The sequence below is a fragment of the Octopus sinensis genome, linkage group LG7 (genome assembly GCF_006345805.1).
Source record: "Octopus sinensis linkage group LG7, ASM634580v1, whole genome shotgun sequence".
NCBI lineage: Eukaryota > Metazoa > Mollusca > Cephalopoda > Octopoda > Octopodidae > Octopus > Octopus sinensis.
In genome coordinates this window covers 51519314-51540547 of record NC_043003.1, presented here as the reverse complement: position 1 = coordinate 51540547, position 21234 = coordinate 51519314, and the positions used below count along the sequence as shown (strand labels likewise).

The window sequence follows — 21234 nt, the reverse complement described above, 5'->3', positions numbered from 1 at the left end:
AGATGGAAACTGACAGAAACCCATTGTGTGTATGTGTCTGTGTGTGCGCGTGTATGCACACCCTTTTCAAGACATCACATGATATTTGTAAATGAGCATTATCATCGTCACCATACAACTCTTCCATGAAAAACATGCCTAGCTAAAGGAAAATATTACTTTGCCTGAAAACAGATGAGGATTAACAAGAAGAAGAGCATCCAGCCATAGGAAATATACCTCAATAAACTCTGTCTGACTCCTGCAAGCATAGAAAGGTGGACTTCATGCTGATATATACATATATATATATATATATATATATAGTTACAATGAAACACACTGGTAGTTTTTTTTCTGATAGTTATTTCCCGTTATTGAAGTGTCTTGTTGAGTCTAGGTATTGTGTTGCCTATCATTAAATCATCCCTATTGCTGTTACTTGAGTTATTGTCACTTGTTTACTTATGTTATCATTGTTTCCTTTGTATCCAGGTATGGAGGCAATAATGTCTGAATTCTTCAATGATACCACCACAGCCTTCTACATCATTGTCATCGTATGGGTGGCTGATCAATACGATGCTGTCTGTTGTCATACCCGTATAAGTAAAAGGTATTGGCTAAGGTAGGCAGTTTTGTTTTTCTCTTTTACTTTTTTTGCTTTTTTTTGCTTTGGTCATTAAAATTTTGTACTAATTTTTATCATTGTAAACTGGAGTGATTTTATGTAGAAATCATGATCTTTCTGCTGTTAGGTGGGTTAATAGTCTGAGATTGTTTTTGAAGAAAGATTGATTTATATCTTTATAATTTCTTAAAATCTTAGACTGCGTCTGACAGAATTAGGACCCTAATCTTCAGAACAGATCCCTAACATCTATTATCTGGTAATGGGATTTACAGATCATATGTTCTAACTATACTTAACCCCCACCTCTCTCTCGCATATTAATTGATCAACAGCCTATCATAGTGATATTTCTGTGTTATTTTCTCTGCAATTAACAAACTTATTTATATATAATGAATTTACTTCACAATGACGTGATTTTGTTATTGTTGTTAAAAATTAACTTTTTGAAAACAACTTTGAGTTATATTTGTATTGTATTCTTCCAGATTCTTCTATTTGTACCATTTTGCTTTCTATGCATACCATTATCGTTTCAATGGTCAGTATAGTGGGCTGGCACTGTTCACCTCCTGGCTCTTTATTCAGGTAAGTACATCTCACATGAAACATTTTATTTCTATTTGTATATAACATCAATAATTCATTTTGAATTATTCATATTTTTCATATTATTCATATTTTGAATTCATATAACATCAATAATTCATTTTGAGTGGCAGGCCCATCATACTGCCTAATTTAACACCACTTCATGGCCCTTAAGTTCCTTTAGTAAGGGTTCACTCTGTTGCAAAAGCTCAGTCCAGGCTTCCAGCATGATCTCTTGCCATGCTGATTCCTTGTGCATTCACCTTTGTGTTGTGTTAAAGTTTATCAGAGAGTACATGTGGTAAAAGTTTATAAGTTGAGACCTACTACCAAATAGTGCTGTAGCTGGGCTTTGTAGACAAAGCCTTGGAGGGATGTCTTATCAGCAGAAACTCAATACTACATCTTGTTCCTTAGTTTGCATATCTGGTGCCTCAGCAAGCACAAATTTCAAGATTCCCACCTACTGCTACTAGCATCAAACTGGGTTACAAGGAATCACAAGTCAGTTATTCAAGATGTACATCAATTTTATTAGTCTTGGTGTGTTTGCAAAGGTCACTGGTGCTGCAGCCCCACTTCCTTCACATTAAAAAATTTGGGGGGGGGGGGATGAATAAAGCAGTTTTATTTTTCATGTGAAGAAATCTGTTTTGCAATCATGGCATTGTGTGTTCAATCCCAGTGTATAGTAAGTTCGATGAGTGACTTCTTTCATAGTTTTGAAAGGAAAATTAGCAGAGAGAAACTGTGTTGAGGCTATGTATATCATCATCATTTAATGTCTATCTTCCATGCTTGGCATGGGTTGGATGGTTTGATAAGATCCAATGGGCCCAAGGACTGCATTGTCCTCCTCTGTCTGCTTTGGCCTGGTTTCACTGGCTAGATGTCCTTTCAACCAGTGTGCAGCATTGAGAGCTTTTTACATGCCACCGGTATTAGCAAGAGTATCATGCTGTTTGCAAGATTTTGAACCCCGTTGGTGTGTGTCTGTGGGGGACAACTTCATGCTAGGAGATGAGGGGCAAAAGGTCGATAAAATGAAAGAAGGGGCCAAAGCAGGAAGTTTTCTTACTGTAGAGGAACTACATGACTATATTGACATAAAATGGGATATTTGGTGCCTCAAATGAAAAATAGCATGTGGGTCTTTTTTTTTTATCTGTCTTGGCTATCTCTTTGTGTGCCCTATCAACTTTACCTTTCATCCTCTACCTCTGAGGTTGATAAAATGAATACCAGATAAAATACTAGAGTTTTAGGATTGATATAATTAACCTAATCATTGATTGTGCCTCAGCATGTCTGAAGTTGAATTACTGAAAGTAGTAAAAGAATTTTATTTGTTTACTAAAATGTGTTTCGCAGAATATGGATTGATGCATGTCTTTTTGTCATTTTGTTTTCCAGCATACTATGGTATTTTTCTTTCACCATTATGAATTACCAGCCATTGAACAGCAAGCAGAAATTTATGAAGGAATACTATTGGAAGCACGTATTCGAGTCAACCAAAATAATTCTGAGCAGCACCAACAAGGCTCTCACTCCAGCTCTCCTGATGGTAGTGCTAGCAACACTGAGGAAAACACAAGCAGTCGCTCCAGTCAAGTGCAAGAAGACCAACCGGATGGCCATTCACCGCAGACTGCATCGGACAACTTAGCTGAATCTGAACTATCTTCAATGACCACAACAACCAGTCATAATAGTAGTAGTAGTAATAGCAGTAGTAGTACACCAGACTCTCCTTTTTCAGACTCTAATACAACACAAGAAAATACTTCCTCGATGCCACCAATGGCACGTTTTAGTCAGAGATCGATGAGTCATATAGCTCCTCAGGGTTTTGGAGAAAGCACTGGTCGTTCTTTAACTCACCGAGGTATATTCCGATCAATGTCAGTGCCTCAGGCACCATCTACTCCGATGGGAGGCAATAGTAATTTGTTTACAACACAGCAGCGCTCTCGTAATTCTTGGCATAGGCCATCAAACGTATTTCGTAATATACTTCTGAACTTTCGACGAATGCAGCAGACACAGGAAAGACTGCAGGCTGTCTGGACTCAAGAACTCGAGCCAGAAAACACAGGCCCTTACCGGACCTCTTCCGTTGATTCCAACTTTGAAATGGTTGATTGATTTCTTCGTACCTTTGTTTTCAACCACAAATCCTAACAACTACAAAAACAACAAATTTAAAAAAAAAAAAGAAGAGATACTAAATAAAGAAGGCTTATATCCTTATCAGGAATTGCTACTCTGTATATTTTTAATTCTTTGCTCCTCGATCCAAAACTTCTCTGCCTTCCTCTCCCCCCTCTCTCTCTCTCTCTCTCTCCTTAAGTCCCCTCTCTTAACCTACACCTAGTTTGAACTTCATATTTTTCTGGCCCCTAATTTTAGGTGTCAAAATAAAATGAGAACATTCTCACAATTTTAACCTTTGTCCCATGGAAACAAATTTGATATAAATTTGTAACAAGATGAAAAGAAATTCCTCTTTTTTTTTTTTTTGCGCGGTTATTTTTTTTTGTTAACTCTAGATCTTTGGTATTTGTAAGAGGGGAAACAAATCAGTGTTAATATTTATGTGTGTGTGCATGCACGCTGTATGGATATGTGTTAAATGTTTTTGATGTGTGGTGTGTGTGTACACACACACACACGCACATACACACTCGTACATATGTATAATATATGTATATACACACTTCTGTATATATGTTTATGTGTATATACACAAACATGTATTTGTGTGTGTGTGTGCGTGTGTATATATATATATATATATATATATATATATATATATAACACAATACTTACACTGATAATATATTCGTTCCTCTTACATTATTCCACCTTGATAGAATCGCGTTTCACCGAAGTCCTGTGCCAATTCTCAACAGAATGAATTTTAAGATGTAATGTTTGGCATTTGAAGACAATAACATAGTTTCCAAAAATATTTTGTTGTTTTTTACGTATATACATATTATATTGAATTTATTTTGTGTTGTTGATATTATTATTTGAATTGATGTCTTTATCAATACAGATGCAATAATTGTATCTATTTATCTATGTCTGTCTATATGTTGTTTCTCCCTACCAGTTTGTTCCCTTCTTTTTTCATTCTTCTCTCACTCCCTCATTATCTTTATTTTAATAGAGACACAATATTTGTATGAGTCTGTCTACTTGATCGTAGCTACAGGCATGGTTGTGTGGTTAAAAGCTCATCTTACAACCTTGCAGCTTTGAGTTCAGTCTCACTGTGCAGCACTTTGGTTGGTACCAAAAGAAGTCCAGTGTGTGTGTATATATATACATACATATTTGTGTCTGTGTTTGTCCCTGTAACTTTTGCTATAAGCCATGGGCAGATCAGTGCCTTAAGGACAGAAACTATGTGGAAGTTTTTTGTGTGTGTGTGTGTGTGTGTGTATATATATATATATCATCATCGAGCCAGAAAACACAGGCCCTTACTGGACCTCTTCCGTTGATTCCAACTTTGAAATGGTTGATTGATTTCTTCGCACCTTTGTTTTCAACCACAAATCCTAACAACTACAAAAACAACAAATTTAAAAAAAAAAAAAGAGATACTAAATAAAGAAGGCTTATATCCTGGTCAGCCCATGGGTATAGCAAAAGTTATAGGGACAGAAATACACCAACATCAGTTGTCAAGCGATGGTGGTGGGGGCAAACACAAACACACACATATGTGTGTGTTTGTGTCTGTTTGACCCCCACCACCATTGCTTGACAAACGATATTGGTGTGTTTCTGTCCCTATAACTTAATGGTTCAGCAAAAGAGACCAATAGAATAAGTACTAGGCTTGCAAAGAATAAGTCCTGGGGTTGATTTGTTTGACTAAAACCCCTTCAGATGCTGCTCCAGCATGATCACAGTCAAATGACTGAAACAAGTAAAAGAATATATATATGGTGTGTGTTTTTGCATTTGTTTCCCTCCATTGCCTTACAACTGATGTTGTTTTGTTTATGGCCCAATAAATTAGTGATTCAGCAAAAGAAATTGATAGAATAAGTATCAGTCAATTTGTTCGACTAAACTCTTCAACACAATGTCCCACCATGGCTGAACTCCAGTGTCTGAAAAAAAAAAAACAACGGCTCTTATAATTTAAATGCACTTTCTTTCTTTTCATCCCATAGTTTACCTATGTATGTTAATGCTTTCACAGATCCTAACCATTAATCAATTGCAATTGTGTGAAGATTTAGCATATCATAATCGTTTAGCACTTCATCGTCATCATTTAACATCTGTTTTCCATGGTGGCATGGGTTGGACAGTTTGACAGGAGTTGGCCAGCCAGAGAGCTGCCCAGTCTCCTGTTGGCTGTTTTGGCATGGTTTCTATGGCTGGATACCCTTCCTAATGCCAACCACTTTACAGAGTGTAGTGGTTGCTTTTCACGTGGCATTGGAATGGGTGCTGTATACTTGACACTGGCACATGTGTGTTTTATGTGACACCAGCATGGGTGCTGTATACTTGACACTGGCATATGTGTGTTTTATGTGACACCAGCATGGGTGCTGTATACTTGACACTGGCACATGTGTGTTTTATGTGACACCAGCATGGGTCTGTATACTTGACACTGGCACATGTGTTGTTTTATGTTGACACCAGCATGGTGCTGTATACTTGACACTGGCACATGTGTGTTTTATGTGACACCAGCATGGGTGCTGTATACTTGACACTGGCATGTGTGTTTTAATGTGACACCAGCATGGGGCTGTATACTTGACACTGGCATATGTGTGTTTTATGTGACACCAGCATGGGTGCTGTATACTTGACACTGCACATGTGTGTTTTATGTGACACCAGCATGGGTGCTGTATACTTGACACTGGCACATGTGTGTTTTATGTGACACCAGCATGGGTGCTGTATACTTGACACTGGCCATGTGTGTTTTATGTGACACCAGCATGGGTGCTGTATACTTGACACTGGCACATGTGTGTTTTATGTGACACCAGCATGGTGCTGTATACTTGACACTGGCACATGTGTGTTTTATGTGACACCAGCATGGGTGCTGTATACTTGACACTGGCACATGTGTGTTTTATGTGACACCAGCATGGGTGCTGTATACTTGACACTGGCACATGTGTGTTTTATGTGACACCAGCATGGGTGCTGTATACTTGACACTGGCACATGTGTGTTTTATGTGACACCAGCATGGGTGCTGTATACTTGACACTGGCACATGTGTGTTTTATGTGACACCAGCATGGGTGCTGTATACTTGACACTGGCACATGTGTTGTTTTATGTGACACCAGCATGGGTGCTGTATACTTGACACTGGCACATGTGTGTTTTATGTGACACCAGCATGGGTGTGCTGTATACTTGACACTGGCACATGTGTGTTTTATGTGACACCAGCATGGGTGCTGTATACTTGACACTGGCACATGTGTGTTTTATGTGACACCAGCATGGGTGCTGTATACTTGACACTGGCACATGTGTGTTTTATGTGACACCAGCATGGGTGCTGTATACTTGACACTGGCACATGTGTGTTTTATGTGACACCAGCATGGGTGCTTTATATGTGACACTGACACATGATGCAAACAAAAGCTTTGAACTGAAGACAGCATGCATTTTTCTGTTGGCAATTTTTGTCTTGGCTGGAACATTTCTGAGTCTATTCAAATAGAACTGACCCTGGGGTTAAGCAATACCACCAGCAACAAGGTATTGGCACTTGGGTTTTTAGAAATATCAATCAAATCTGTCTCAAAACACTCCTTACCATCTCGTATTTAATAATGTAATTTTGCAAGAATTATTTTTATCATTATTTTAATGCCCACTTTTCCAAGCTTGCATGGGGTTGGCCAGAGTTTACTGAGGTAGATTTTCTATGGTTGGATGCATGTCTTGTCACTACCCTCATCTGTTTCCAAGCAAAGTAATATTATCCCATAGCCAGACATTTTTTTGGCAGAAAAAAAATCATACTTTTGGAAATGAATAACATTCATTAAGGAGACACAAACATATATATACTCATTCATACATTAATATATATATATATATATATGTAATAAGCTTCTTTTAGTTTCTACTACCAAGTCCACTCACAAGGCTTTGGTCAACCCAGAGCTATAGTAGATGTATGCTCAAGGTGCCATTCAGTGGGACTGAACCTGAAACCCTGTGGTTAGAAGGCAAGCTTCTTAACCACACATCCCCGCCTGTACACAATATTTAAAGAAAAGGAAAAAGATGGAATAGTCACAACTAAAACACCTAATCATAGATTAACAGTACCAGGGCTGACGTAGGAGCTTAAACAGCAAATGGTGTACTTTTGGATGATATATTTCATTCATATTGATTATCATAGTTTAATTAGTAATGTGAGATTTCTACTTAAATTGTGATTTTGGGAATATCTTATAGAACTGTTATATTTTTCAGGTCAGAATTGTACCAGTATGAATTTATTAATTTTTATAAGTACAGTAGTCCTGTTTCAGTTGGCTGGTTTGTCATGCACTAACAAAAATTGATCACGCAGTACAAGGTACAAAGAAGGTTTTTGTTTTTGCTGTTGTTTAGTCTTGGGCTAGTTCACATTTGTTGAGCAAATTTATCAAATGCTTTCCAACTGTAAATAACCTGCCTGTTATTCAGCCAAAGTGTATTTGATGCTATATTATTTAATATGTCCTACTTCTTTTTAAAATGGTATAGTGTGATTGGTGGAAGATTTAGCTGATGTTTGTAAGTTTGAGCAACTGCATTGAAGTTCATTTTGTTAAATGTTCCATGTTGCTTGGCCCCAGGCTGGCCATGACCTGTAATTTTTTTTAATATTTTTTCTAGTGTATCTAGTACTACACTATCCAATGTGTCCTTATGGTTTAAGGAAATAGGGTTTAATTTGGAGGTGATACTTGGTTGCTGTTTCTAACAGTAGGGTGACTGCTTAGTTACATTTTTTTTTGCATTGATTATAAGAGGGTTGTAATAAATTGTCTAAATTTTCTTGTAGCCAAGCTATTTTAGCATTATATTTCTTATAATAGATATGTTGTATAATACTTTAAACTATATTAATGTCTAAATGTCTGAGATGAGTTGTTCTTAATAAGAATGTAATTTTTAAAACTCTTGACTTAAATATAAGGTTAATAGTCTAAATATTATAGTCATAATTTAAAATGCACTTTTTTTCCCCTCTTATTAACTTTAGTGATGCGCATAGCATAGTAGTTAAAGTGTTGTACTTATGACCATAAGATTGTTGTTTTAATTCTTAGACTGGGTGTTGTGTTGTATTCTTGAGCAAGACACTCCATTTCATGTTGCTCCAGTCCACTCAGCTGTAAACTAAGTTCCAACAGTAGCTGCAAAGTTGATCCCGAGTCAGACCAGCATCCCATTCAGGGAGGGACATTGTAATCTCAGTCACATGCTATGAAAATGGGGTTCTGATCTGGCTTAGGGCTAATGACTGACCTAAGTCTTAGACTACATCACTAACTATTGCTCTAAGTTATTTGCTCTCAAACATTTTTCTAACCTGTGTACAACTAGTTGCTGGTTCCTCTATTACAGCTTCAGCAATTATGATTATAATGCCAAAACATGTCTGGAGTTGTTAACGTCTTGCTAGCAAAAATAATTGTAATGTGTTTCAGTCTGAAGGCTGTGGCCATGCTGGTGCACCGCCAGTAAAATATGTGAGCAACATATTTATAGTTAGATTTTGACACCAACTAATTGAATATTAATTTAAGGATTTCTTTTTTTTTTTTTGTTTTTGTTTTTTTAAATATTTAATTTTATTCATTTTGATACTTATGCTGTGTAGGACATAGGGAAAAGACAGGTTGAATTCCTGAATGCAGTCAGTTTATGTAGGAAGATGGCAGCTGGTAAATCAATACATTAGAGTTTGATAAAATATCTTAAATATAAGCACAGTTGTGGCTGTGTGGTAAGAAACTTGCTTCCCAATCACATGGTTCTGGGTTCAGTCCCACTGCATGGCACCTTGGGCCAAGCAAAGCCTTGTGAGTGGATTTGGCAAATGGAAACTGAAAGAAGCCTGTTGTATATATGTTGTCTGTGTTTATCCCCCCACCATCAGTTGACAACTGATGCTGGTGTGTTTATGACCCCATAACTTAGTGGTTTGGCAAAAGAGACCGATAGAATACCTGGCTTACAAAGAATAAGTCCTGGGGTCGAGTTCTTCAACTAAAAACCTCTTAAGGCAGTGTTCCAGCATAGCCACAGTCAAATGACTGAAATGAATAAAAGTAAAAAAGAATGAAAGAATATATTTTATGATGGGCTTCTTTCAGTTTCTTATTTCTTTACTGCTCACAAGGGGCTACACACATACAGGACAAACAAGAAAAGACAATCGGATTAAGTCGATTATATCGACCTCAGTGTGTAACTGATACTTACACTTATTTAATTGACCCCGAAAGGATGAAAGGCAAAGTTGACCTCGGCAGGATTTAAACTCAGAATGTAGCGGCAGATGAAATACCGCTAAGCATTTCACCCAGCGTGCTAACATTTCTGTCAGTTTGTGTCCATGAAATCAACTTACTAGGCTTTAGTCGTCCCTTAATTATAGTAGATACTCACTGAAGGTACTATGCTGTGGGACTGAACCCAAAGCCATGTGGTTAGGAAGCAAGCTTTTTAATCACACAGCTACACCTGCTCCTGTCCATGCTTGCACCTCCAGTGGTTAAAATAAGTATTCGTCAAGAGTTGGGTTCACTTATAATCTATGATGTTATGCCTCTCATAGAAATTATGTTTTGGTTTGTTATTTAACCTCTCATCTGCACTTTTCAAACAGGCAGGCATTCCAATAATGACCATCATCATTATTTTTTTATTGTATATCTAGAATGTTATTATCCAATGTGTCCTTTCAGATGGTTTAATATATGATTTGAGGGAGATTTGACTTCAGTTTCTAGAAAGCTGAGCAACTATCTAATGCCTCATTGTTGCTTCTGACTGTAACTTTCTCTGTCTCTTCTATTTTCCTTTTCTCTCTTTCCACCTCACTCTCCTTGTTTCCTTCTCATTCATCTCTCTCTCTCTCTCTCTCCTCTCTCTCTCTCTCATCTCTCTCATCTCTATCTGTTTCTTCCTTTTTTTTATCTTCTATATGTGAGTGTGTGTGATAAAGAGAAAGAGAACAGCATATCTACATTTTGGTGACCTGCATCCAATTTTGTCTGCTTATAACTTTCTTAATAATGCATGTTTTTAAATGAAATTTTGCAGAGTTTCATTTTCAAAGGTGTAGATGGCAATTTAATGATAAATCAAAAACGAAAATTTTTTTCTATTCAGATAAGAAACCCATATTATTTTCAGCAATTCACTAATTCTCTTATGATAGTTGCACAACATAAAGACATCGCTGACATTATCTTGATTAATATTCTTCAATATGAAATCAGAAGACATGATAAAAAATTTCCCAATTTATGTTTATCCCACTTCTATACAAATTGAAAGTATTGCTACTGAATACGTCCAGTTTTTATTGTTATAGGCTAAATGTAAGAGGGTGGAATTTTATTTTATCATGCATATTTTTCTATTGATGTCTGTTTCTTGATAACCTTGAAGTTAGTGATAAAATAGGTTTCTAGTTACAGAACTTCATATTACAAGTTTCCATGAATATAATGCTTCTGTAATGCAGGTCACATTTGTGTATTTGTATATAGATATGTGTTATATATATATTTATTTGAAAAAAAAAATGACTAGAAATGGCTTTTCTCATAAGTTTTTCACTTTAATAATTAGATATTATTAGATGTTTATTATAGATTGTTTATAAGTTTATTTGTAAACTTATAAACATCTAATTATTTAAATATTTAGTTATTTAAGTGGAAAAATTATCAGAAAAACCATTTCTATTCATTTTTTTTTTTTTAAATATATAATACTATACTGAGGACTTTCTATTTCTTATTCTGCTATATATATTTTCAAATATGGGTTAAAAGCAGCTCAAGGAATATAAGCAATATCGGGCAAACAAGGTATGTGCTTTGCTAGTTCATAGGTAGGCTGCACTTATAGGCGTAAGACTATGACTTCCAGGTGTTAAAACAGGCACACCGAAGAGAATTTATTCTTTTATGCCTATAAGTGCAGCCTGCCCATGAACTAGAAAAACACAAACCTAGTGTAATTTAAGGCTTGAGAGTTTTGTGCAATGCACAAAACTCTTGGTCCTTGGTTTACAACTAAGCCAAATCAAAAATATATATACTTTTATGTATTGAGTTCTATTTCAGTTTGTTCCAACAAGCCCTCATATATAGATACATACATATATGTGTAAGTGTGTGAAAGTATATGTATGTAGCCATCTGTTTATCAAACTTGATGTAAATACATCATTGAAAGTCAAATTACTGTGGTATTCATCCAGAGGTAACATCACTCCTCGAAGTGCTGTGTTTAGAGGCACAATATATATTGGAAGGAGACAAAAATCATCCCAGCAGCATCTAACAAAAATATTAGATTCATTTTAACCTAGTTAGACTTATGCTTTATCAGCAGCATGTATTTACAGCTAACCACATGACTAGACAAAATTTTTTGCCTCCACTATATTATAGGAAACAGTATATAAATAATTCACTGGTATTAAAAATAGCCACTTAGTTAAATAAAAATCTATTATAAGCAATAGAAGTATTAGTTATATAGCCATCTATTTATTATAGATTATATGTAGATGTAGTTACACTATATAATACATATAGTCTAACTACACTGTTGAAAGGCAATTTATTGTGATATAACTCCACAGATAACATCTCTTATGGACATCCTGTGTTCAAAAATACAGTATACAGTGGAGAGAGAAGAAAATTGTATCATTTCCATAAAAGTGGTGCCTTGGGCAGGAATCTTTTTCTGTAACCCTAGGTTGGCCAAAGCCTTATGAGTGGATTTGTTTGATGGAAACTGAAAGAAGCCTGCTGTGTATATGTGTGTGTGTATCTTCCAGTTTTGACATCATGTAATTGTTGTAAATGAGTGGCAGTGTCATTCATTTGCAATAGTCTGCGAAAGCTTGCCTTGTAATGAAGAAATATTACCTTACTTGGAAACAGGTTAGGATTGGCAACAAGAAGGGCAATGTGAAAGTTAAATAGTGGTGTTATATCATTGTTTTAAAGATTATTCTTCCATGCTAGTATGAGTTGGATGGAGTTTACTGAGGCAAATTAACTATGGCTAGATGCCTTTGCTGTTGACAATTCTCTCCTGTTTCCAAACAAGGTGATATTTTCCCATGGCAAGGCTTGTTTCCACAGAAAATTGCAAATGAACGACATTGCTTGTATGATAGTAACAGCCATTTACAACTGTCACATAATATCAATACAAGGATATTTATACATATATCAGTGCCGCCTTGACTGGCTTCTGTGCCAGTGGGACATAAAATGCACCAATCCAATCGTGGCCGTTGCCAGCCTCGCCTCGCACCTGTGCAGGTGGCACGTAAAAAGCACCTACTACACTCGCGGAGTGGTTGGCGTTAGGAAGGGCATCCAGCTGTAGAAACACTGCCAGATCAGTCTGGTGCAGCCTTCTGGCTTCCCAGATCCCCGGTCGAACTGCCCAACCCATGCTAGCATGGAGAACAGACATTAAATGATGATACAGATGAGTGTATAAATGTATGTTGGCTGGAGTCTGAGATTTGGATAATTCAGTCAGACAATGATGTACTAAATGATGTATTCATAAAATTCTTAATGGATTGAAATTTTCATTGGAGAAAGAAAACAAAATCCTTGTGGTAATTGTTAGTAACTCAATGAAAAGAAGATATTTCAAGAAATTAAGAATTAATTCCTCAAAATTTAGCTTCCTCAAAACCTGATCTTTGCCACTAGATAAGATAACAGCTCTTTCAGTCTTAGGCCTTATTAGTGAAGTCCGATTTTATCAAATCTACTTTAATCAATGAACAGGGATTTTACAAGCAGGAAAAGTTATAAAAAATTAAAAGTAGTTATCCTTATTCACAGCTGAAATCTCTTTGATCACAAGTCTACATGACCAGTGTTGACCCTACGTGTAAAACAATAATACATAAAATGAACAAAATAGATACAATGTTGATTATTCTACAGGATCTGAGCTGGGGACCAGGTTGCTAACCACTTAAAAAATTAAGACAGATATTGGAATCCTTATTCATCCACTTTTTGATCATCTATTGACTGGACAGTAAACAGAAGCAACATGTCCACACAACTCAATACAGTATACCAACCTATGTTCTGAGTTGCCTTCAATATGGCCTGTGTGATACGTTGATTACATATAAACATAATGATATTTTGCTGTAATTTTGTAACAAACTTTAACTCACTTTTTTATGTGCATAGTGTAATATATGATGTACCTCATACTGTTCTCTTTTTTGTATTGTGTTGATGTGTATGTATATAGTATTTGGTATATGCAGATGTCTTGTTTCTTATTGCTTGGTTAGAGGAGCACAAGTGCTGCTCATAACCTTATTGCAGGATCTCTGACACTGGTGTTGGGAAAACAGGAATAAACCATAACTCATAAGTTACCCCCAATGGGAAGCTTGCTTTGAGTGTTTGAGGATTCTGCTAAAAGCACAAAAGAACAGATAATAATGGTGTTTAGCTGAACTTCAGATTAAATTTACCATCCAATTTCATGTACATGTATAGTACATAATGTTTGGTCTGTGTATAAATGTCGACTTAATGTGGATGAGTGTTCTGTTTGTTTGGTGTGAATGTATGTGTGTACAATGTTTGCCCAAAGAGAAACGTTTTAAACATCAAATTTATTGCTTTTCCTCCAGCATAACCAGACTCATTTCCTTCAAAATAGTTCCCTTTACTACTGATACACTGTTCCAAATATATTTTTCTAGTTTTGGATTGCATTTTCAAGGAGAGTATGCAGTTCTTACGGGGTGGATTTTATTGTTTTCTTATATCATTTTAAATTGGTGAAATTTCAGATCCTGCTATCTTAAAGCAGGAAGGATGCTGGACAAGCTTGTCCTACAAGTTGCAAAAAAAGATGGGAAGAGCAAAGCTACAATGCCTTTGGTTATGAGTTTGCTCAGTCAGGGCTAACATTAGTCTAAACAACATCTTTCTTTACCAATTACTAGGTGAAATACACAATGGAGAGGGGTGCAGACACTAGACTAGAGAATTTCGTATTAACAATGAGGAAATATTCTTAAGGGAAGCATTCTGCATGCTAGATACAAATACCATAAGGTGCCACATATGTAGATTTCTATCAACTGAGCTTATTGAAGTTATTTATCTCGTCTGCTTATTTTCAAATTTGAGACATTTCTGGTGAGAACCTTTGTCAACTAATTGCATGTTCAAAGTTTTTCAACTCACTATAATACATATGCCAGACTCTAGCACAGTGGTTTCCAACCCTTTGGTTTAAATGAGTTTTCTCAAGGGCCCCTTTTAATATGCTTATCCTTATGGTTTTATCTCTAATTTAATATAGTATAATATTATATAAATTTTGAATTTAGTTCATGGACCCCTGGTGGTCTACAGACCCCAGGTTGGGAACCAGTGCCGTAGTATATTGCATATAAAGTGTTAGCTTTAGCTCTAAGAATTGTTACTAGATAAACAGTTTATCTCTATCACGTAAATTCTATCACGTAATTCTTAAAATGTTATAAACAAGGGAGATAATTCCAATGAGATTAGATTGAAATTTACATATGTGATCCTCACCACCATTGGATTTCGCATACTGATGTATGCAAAATGCTTGTACCCTGAGCTTCTGAAAAAAAAAAAAGGCGGGACTATATAATGTAGTCCTTGATAGGTGAAATATTCTTTGGTTATAAAACTGCTCACTCAGAGCTGACCTAGAGGTTTAACAAAAACAGTTATCTCTTTTTCCTACTCTGTTCACCTACCTAACATTGTTGACCATGCCCTAGTGACCTGCTAGAAACAGCTGCCAAATCCTTCTCAGTACTCGATCTTAACAAAAAGCAGAATCTATTCAGCAATGTTGTCTGGGATACACTGTGCCTAGAAAGATAAAATGGATAACCATGGCTGGAATGCCTTTGGTCATAGATCTGCTTCATCAGGGTTATTCAGTGCCTAAGCAGCAACACTATTGGCTAATATTTCTTAAAAAGAACACATTGGTTAGTATTGTCCAAAGCACACTATTCCTTCCACCAAATATTGAGATAGCCATGGTTAGAATTCTTATAAAACTGTAGGCCTGCTTGATGGAGGTTGACTTGGGACTAAATAATGATGACAAAAAAAAAAAAAAAACCCTACTGCAGTACAACATTACAGGCCTATAAAACACTTCTGTTGAACTAAAATACTTCAACTTCATGCTGCTAATGAGAGACAAAATTGCAAGTTCAACACAAGACCCTGTAAATTTGGGATACTAATACATTTACACAAATGAACTCATAGAGGATGCCTCATTACATATATAAGATCATAAAGGCGGCGAGCTGGCAGGCACGTTAGCACGCCGGGCGAAATGCTTAGCGGTATTTCGTCTGTCGTTACGTTCTGAGTTCAAATTCTGCCGAGGTTGACTTTGCCTTTCATCCTTTCGGGGTCGATAAATAAAGTACCAGTTTTGCACTGGGGTTGATATAATCGACTCAGTCCCTTCATTTGTCCTTGCTTGTCCCCTCTATGTTTAGCCCCTTGTGGGCAGTAAAGAAATATATATAAGATCATGCATCCAGTAGATAGATACCACAAATGATATTGATACATTAGTGTTGCACAACAATAAATGCAACCATTTTCAGTAAAAATGTACATCATGAGCATCCACATTCTCTCTCCACAACACTAACATCAAGAAGTCTTCTTGTGAATGTGACTTGGGCATTACTATTAGCAGTGATTTGTGCTGGACAAAAGCACATCTCTAAAATTGTCAAGAAGGCTGAGTGTGTCTTGGCATCACTCAGCCAGACCTTTGTCAATTGCTCTCCAGCTATCTATTTAAGGCTGTATATGGCTATGGTGCGGCCACACTTGGAATTTTCATTACTAGTTTGGAATCTCTGTCTTGTTCAGGACATTGACCTCCTGGAAACTGTTCAGAGATAGGCAACCAAGCAAATACCCTCCATCGGACATCTACCATACTCTGAACACTTTGCTTCCCTGGGCATAAATGCACTGAAACTCTGATGTCTGGCAGATGACTTGCTAAACACCCACAAAATTATTAATCATCATGCTAACAACCACCTTGAGCACCTTTTGAGCTCCATGTGCCTAACACCCGTGGCCATGCTCACAGTCAGAAAACAGCACAGCTCCCATGACTTTTGGAAACATCTTTTCACATTCAGAGGTAATATGATATCATCACAGCTTAACTCCCTTTATATCCTAAACAACCTACATCAATACAACCATATACCTCACAAAACCACCTATAACAACTCTACTGACATATCACCTACTCAATGCATCTAGCCACTACAACCACAGAACAAACAAACTCCAACTCTCAAAAACTTACCCATCATTGTCACAACATGCATCAATAAACAATATAACAAAAACACAATTACACACCAGCTACAACAGCTTAACTTAACACTACCAAACACCATCATTGGATGAACATAACACATTCTGATGCAAAAATAATACACAAAACACAAGGGGCAATATCTATTATGATAATGCACACACACACATATCAGCGAACAAAGTAAAAACACTTTTTACAAACTATTTCTATCAGTAAACAGAATCAAGATTCACAGAATTCAGCATTATCCCGATTGTTGACATACAACACTGCATTACATGCAGACATATATTCAACAATTCTTGACTATACATCTGAAAGTATTCCTGAAAGCAGCTTAAAAACTACAGTTCTAAATTCGGAGCTGAAACATAATATACCAGTAATACACACAAAAGAAAAAAAAACTCAGCATTAGCATCAAATAACTAAACACGGAAATGATGAGAATTCTATAGAGAGACACAAACATTACCATTGTTTTTAACCCAAATAAACTCCCAAAGCTGTTGTGAAATGATCCTTATTAACCGGCCACATTATCAAGTCATATTTTATCTCTTGTGACAGTAACAACATTATGTACTCCCACTTCCTATAGGAAGCAAATGTCCTTATTAGGTATTTTATGAAAATCATCACCCAAGAAAACCACACAAGTAAGACATAAACATAAAATGTAAAATATTATAATGATGGGTTTATTGTTTAGAGTGCTGAGGTGCATTACAACTTATTGGGAAAGGATAAAAGAGGAGACAGAAAGCTGCAATAAGTCAAGTAAAGAAAGACAGCAATTCTAGCCAAAAGTACATACTACACTAGATAAAACACAAGAAGTCAGAAAAGTGAACAGGGAAAGAACCATAAAGAGGAAAGGGTGCTAAGGCATATCATGAGTAATGTTGATGACTTTCAGGAAGCATAGAATTTTTTTCAAGGATACAGTGTCCTGCCAGTTAATGTTTCACATGGGTAGTTTATTCCATGCTGTAGCTACTTGAGAGCATGAAAAATATATTTCAAAAAGACATGAGTGCTATGCTATTCTTTTTTTTTTCTTTTAATCTTATATGCATGTCCAGAAGTGTTAGAGATCATCATCATCATTTTAACATCTTTTTCGCTCTTGCATGGATCAGACAAGAATATACTAAAACAGAGTTTTCTATAGCCAGGTGCCCTTCTGATATCTATCTCAGACTGGGTACTACACTGTATCATTAAGTAAGGTACATCATTTCAAATTATTCCAGTTAGCTCAGCTGAAAATTAATATCAGCAGCAATTGGGGTTAGCATTTCTACAGGCTAAATTACCATTCAGTGGGGAGGTTTGTACCATCCAGCTGCCCAAAATCCCTTGGAAATCCAAATAAGCTCCTGTCTCATAAACCTGCCAGCTTGATGCAGACTTTATACCAGCATCATTACCAAACACCATAACCAACACATTCAAAAATTACAAAAAAAAAATATCCTCATCCCCACCACTATATACCACCGTCACCCTCACTGTTATCATGCATCACCACTGCAGAACACCATGATCTCCCATCCCTATGAGCACATCACAATTCCACATCACCACCACTACTATTGCATTTCCCATCACAAGCATTTATAGTGGAAGACATTTTCTTATAGTATTGTGCAATAGGATTGGAATCAAGACCAAGTGATTGCAAAGCAAACTTCTTAACCATTCAGTCACCATCTTCCATGATACACCACATATTAGTTAATCATCATCATCATCATCATTTAATGTCTATTTTCCATGCTGGTATGAGTTGGATGATTTGACAGGATCCAGTAAGCAGCAAGGCTGCATTGAGCACCAATGTCTGCTTTGGTATGGTATCTACAGCTGGGTGCCCTTCTTAATGCCAAACAATCAGCAGTGTGTTCTGGGTGTTTTGTTTGTGCCACCAGCACAACGAGGCTGTCAAGTAACTTGCAAGACAGGAAAAGAACAAAAAAAGACAAAAGGCCTTTTGACTAAGAGTTAGTGTGTATGTGGTTAGGAGTATACAATCACATACAACCATTAACATTACCTGTATCGAGATCACTACCAGACAATACTGATGACCACCTCCACTGATCGAGGGTACTATACAACAACAGAGGGTGCCCGTATGTTATCACTTGACCTACAAGAAATAACAGCAGAATCTTTTCTTATCACATTTGATCATCTTAAAGGAAGTAGATATGTTGATCTAAGATAATACAATTCCTGGAGTCATTAAAGACAAATGAAGTAGAATATTCACCATCAAAGCTAACAGGAGAGTCAGTTACATTTTTTAATACTCTGTCAATGTAAATATTTCAGCTCCAGTTAGTGATACGAATATGTTAAAGCAGTTGGTCGGTCCTTTGTGTTTGAAGTCTATATGGTCATCTGATGAAAATGGTTTCTTTGCAATGATGTAATGTTTTCATTAATAACTTGAAACGGCCATAATGAATTAACACCTGCACATCTTTGTTACTCATTTGAATTTTATTCACCTATCCTGGAATCTGCACTTCTGAAATATTATCAGAGAAAGTATTTTTATATAAAGTACATGTCTGAAACAACTAAGAGCTGATCTCTTCACTAAGTTGGGTCATGTTATATGCATACACTGAAAGGATATCAAGTGCAAACACTTCTGCACAGAGTTTGATATTCACCTGATATTGTTTGGTTGTGCAAATTAGATTTACTTAATAAGGGGCCTCAATTTAAGTACCTAATTCAACTGAACCTTAATTCTATATAAATACATATTATACATGTACATGTACATATGACAGGCTTGCATGGTTTCTTATTTCTTTATTGCCCACAAGGGGCCAAACATAGAGGGGACAAACAAGGACAGACAAAGGGATCAAGTCGATTACATTGACCTCCAGTGCGTAACTGGTACTTAATTTTTCGACCCCAAAAGGATGAAAGGCAAGGTCGACCTCGGCGGAATTTGAACTCAGAACGTAACAACAGACGAAATACCTATTTCTTTATTACCCACAAGGGGCTGAGAGGACAAACAAGGACAGACAAATGGATTAAGTCGATTATATCGACCTCCGTGCGTAACTGGTACTTATTTAATCGACCCCGAAAGAATGAAAGGCAAAGTCGACCTCGGCGGAATTTGAACTCAGAAAGTAACGGCAGACGAAATAATTACTGCTAAGCATTTCGCCCGGTGTGCTAACGTTTCTGTCAGCTCGCCGCCTTAACGGTTTCTGGCTACCACACGGCATTGATTGCCCCAGAGCTATACTAGAAGACACTAATCTAAGGTGCTGCACAATGCAACTGAAAGTGAAACTACGTAATTGCAAAACAAGGTTCTTAATCACATAACCACGTCTGGAATTGTTTGTTTGTATATTTATTTATTGCTTTTTAATTTCTCAACCAATGTTTTGCTTTGATAAAAGATACATGCAAATGAATCTTCATTTCTGTTAAGAGTATTGGCAATCAATCGTTTTGAGTCTCAAGCTTCTCAAGATTCGTTCGTTAGTTTCCGTGTGCGTGACAGCACGTGTTGTCAACTATAAACACATGAAATATTATTACTAATACCGCTTTTTCGACGTTGATCTTTTTTCTTCTTGGAAATTTACGAATTTTACATACACAAATGAAGCAGGTAAGAACGAACCATAGCTGCATAAACATTCATGCACAAAAATGCAACTGGCACATTATAAATATGCAAGGCTTTTCTTAAGTTCAAAATGCGACATCATTTTTGTTATCTACGTTCCACACACATACAAAAAAAAAAAGTATGTATATGTATGTACGTCAAAAAAGTCGTATTAGTGATAATATTTCGTGTTTACATTTGAGAACACGTGCTCTCACGCGAAACTAACGAACGAATCTTGACAAGTCGATAACAAAGAAGTCTGAGACTCAAAACGATTGATTGCCAGATTTCGTTACAGTCGTCGAGCAAGTCACAAGGGAATTCTAATACTAATATGTGAATATTTTTTCATTGTGTAGGGTGACATGAAACACCCATTGAAAAGTGGATCGATTAAGCTAACTTAGAGAAGTTATTATGTAGCTTAGATTAAGCATAAAAGAGACTTAGGATAAAAGGTATTCTATTACTATCCTCTCTTTTATTTAGTCACAATGTATCCATGACTACATTATCCAATGTGTAATTCCTTTATTTTCCCTTAGTACATTGGGATCTTTTCCTTTTGAACGGCACATGTCAACACGATTTCTAGTTAAAACTAGAACTTTAAAACTTCGTATACTGGTAGAATGTGTCAAAATAAAACATTTTTTTCTCTTGGCTTTCTTGA

The 21234-nt window shown here is 36.4% G+C and overlaps 1 protein-coding gene across 7 annotated transcripts in view; it reads left to right on the top strand.

Annotated features, from left to right (window-relative positions):
* LOC115213837 (membralin) overlaps positions 1-4845 on the top strand; it is a 93907-nt gene extending 89062 nt beyond the window's left edge. For 5 of the 7 annotated variants that reach the window (XM_029782764.2, XM_029782765.2, XM_029782762.2 and 2 more), the window contains 3 exons: positions 475-607; positions 1102-1201; positions 2618-4178. In XM_029782764.2, coding sequence (XP_029638624.1) covers positions 475-607; positions 1102-1201; positions 2618-3352 — 968 coding nt within the window. In that variant the 3' untranslated portion in view covers positions 3353-4178. Of the gene's footprint in view, positions 1-474; positions 612-1101; positions 1202-2617; positions 4179-4694 lie in introns of those variants that run through there. The other 2 variants (XM_036504758.1, XM_036504760.1) reach the window with 2 other exon arrangements.
* The last annotated feature ends 16389 nt before the right edge of the window (positions 4846-21234 follow it).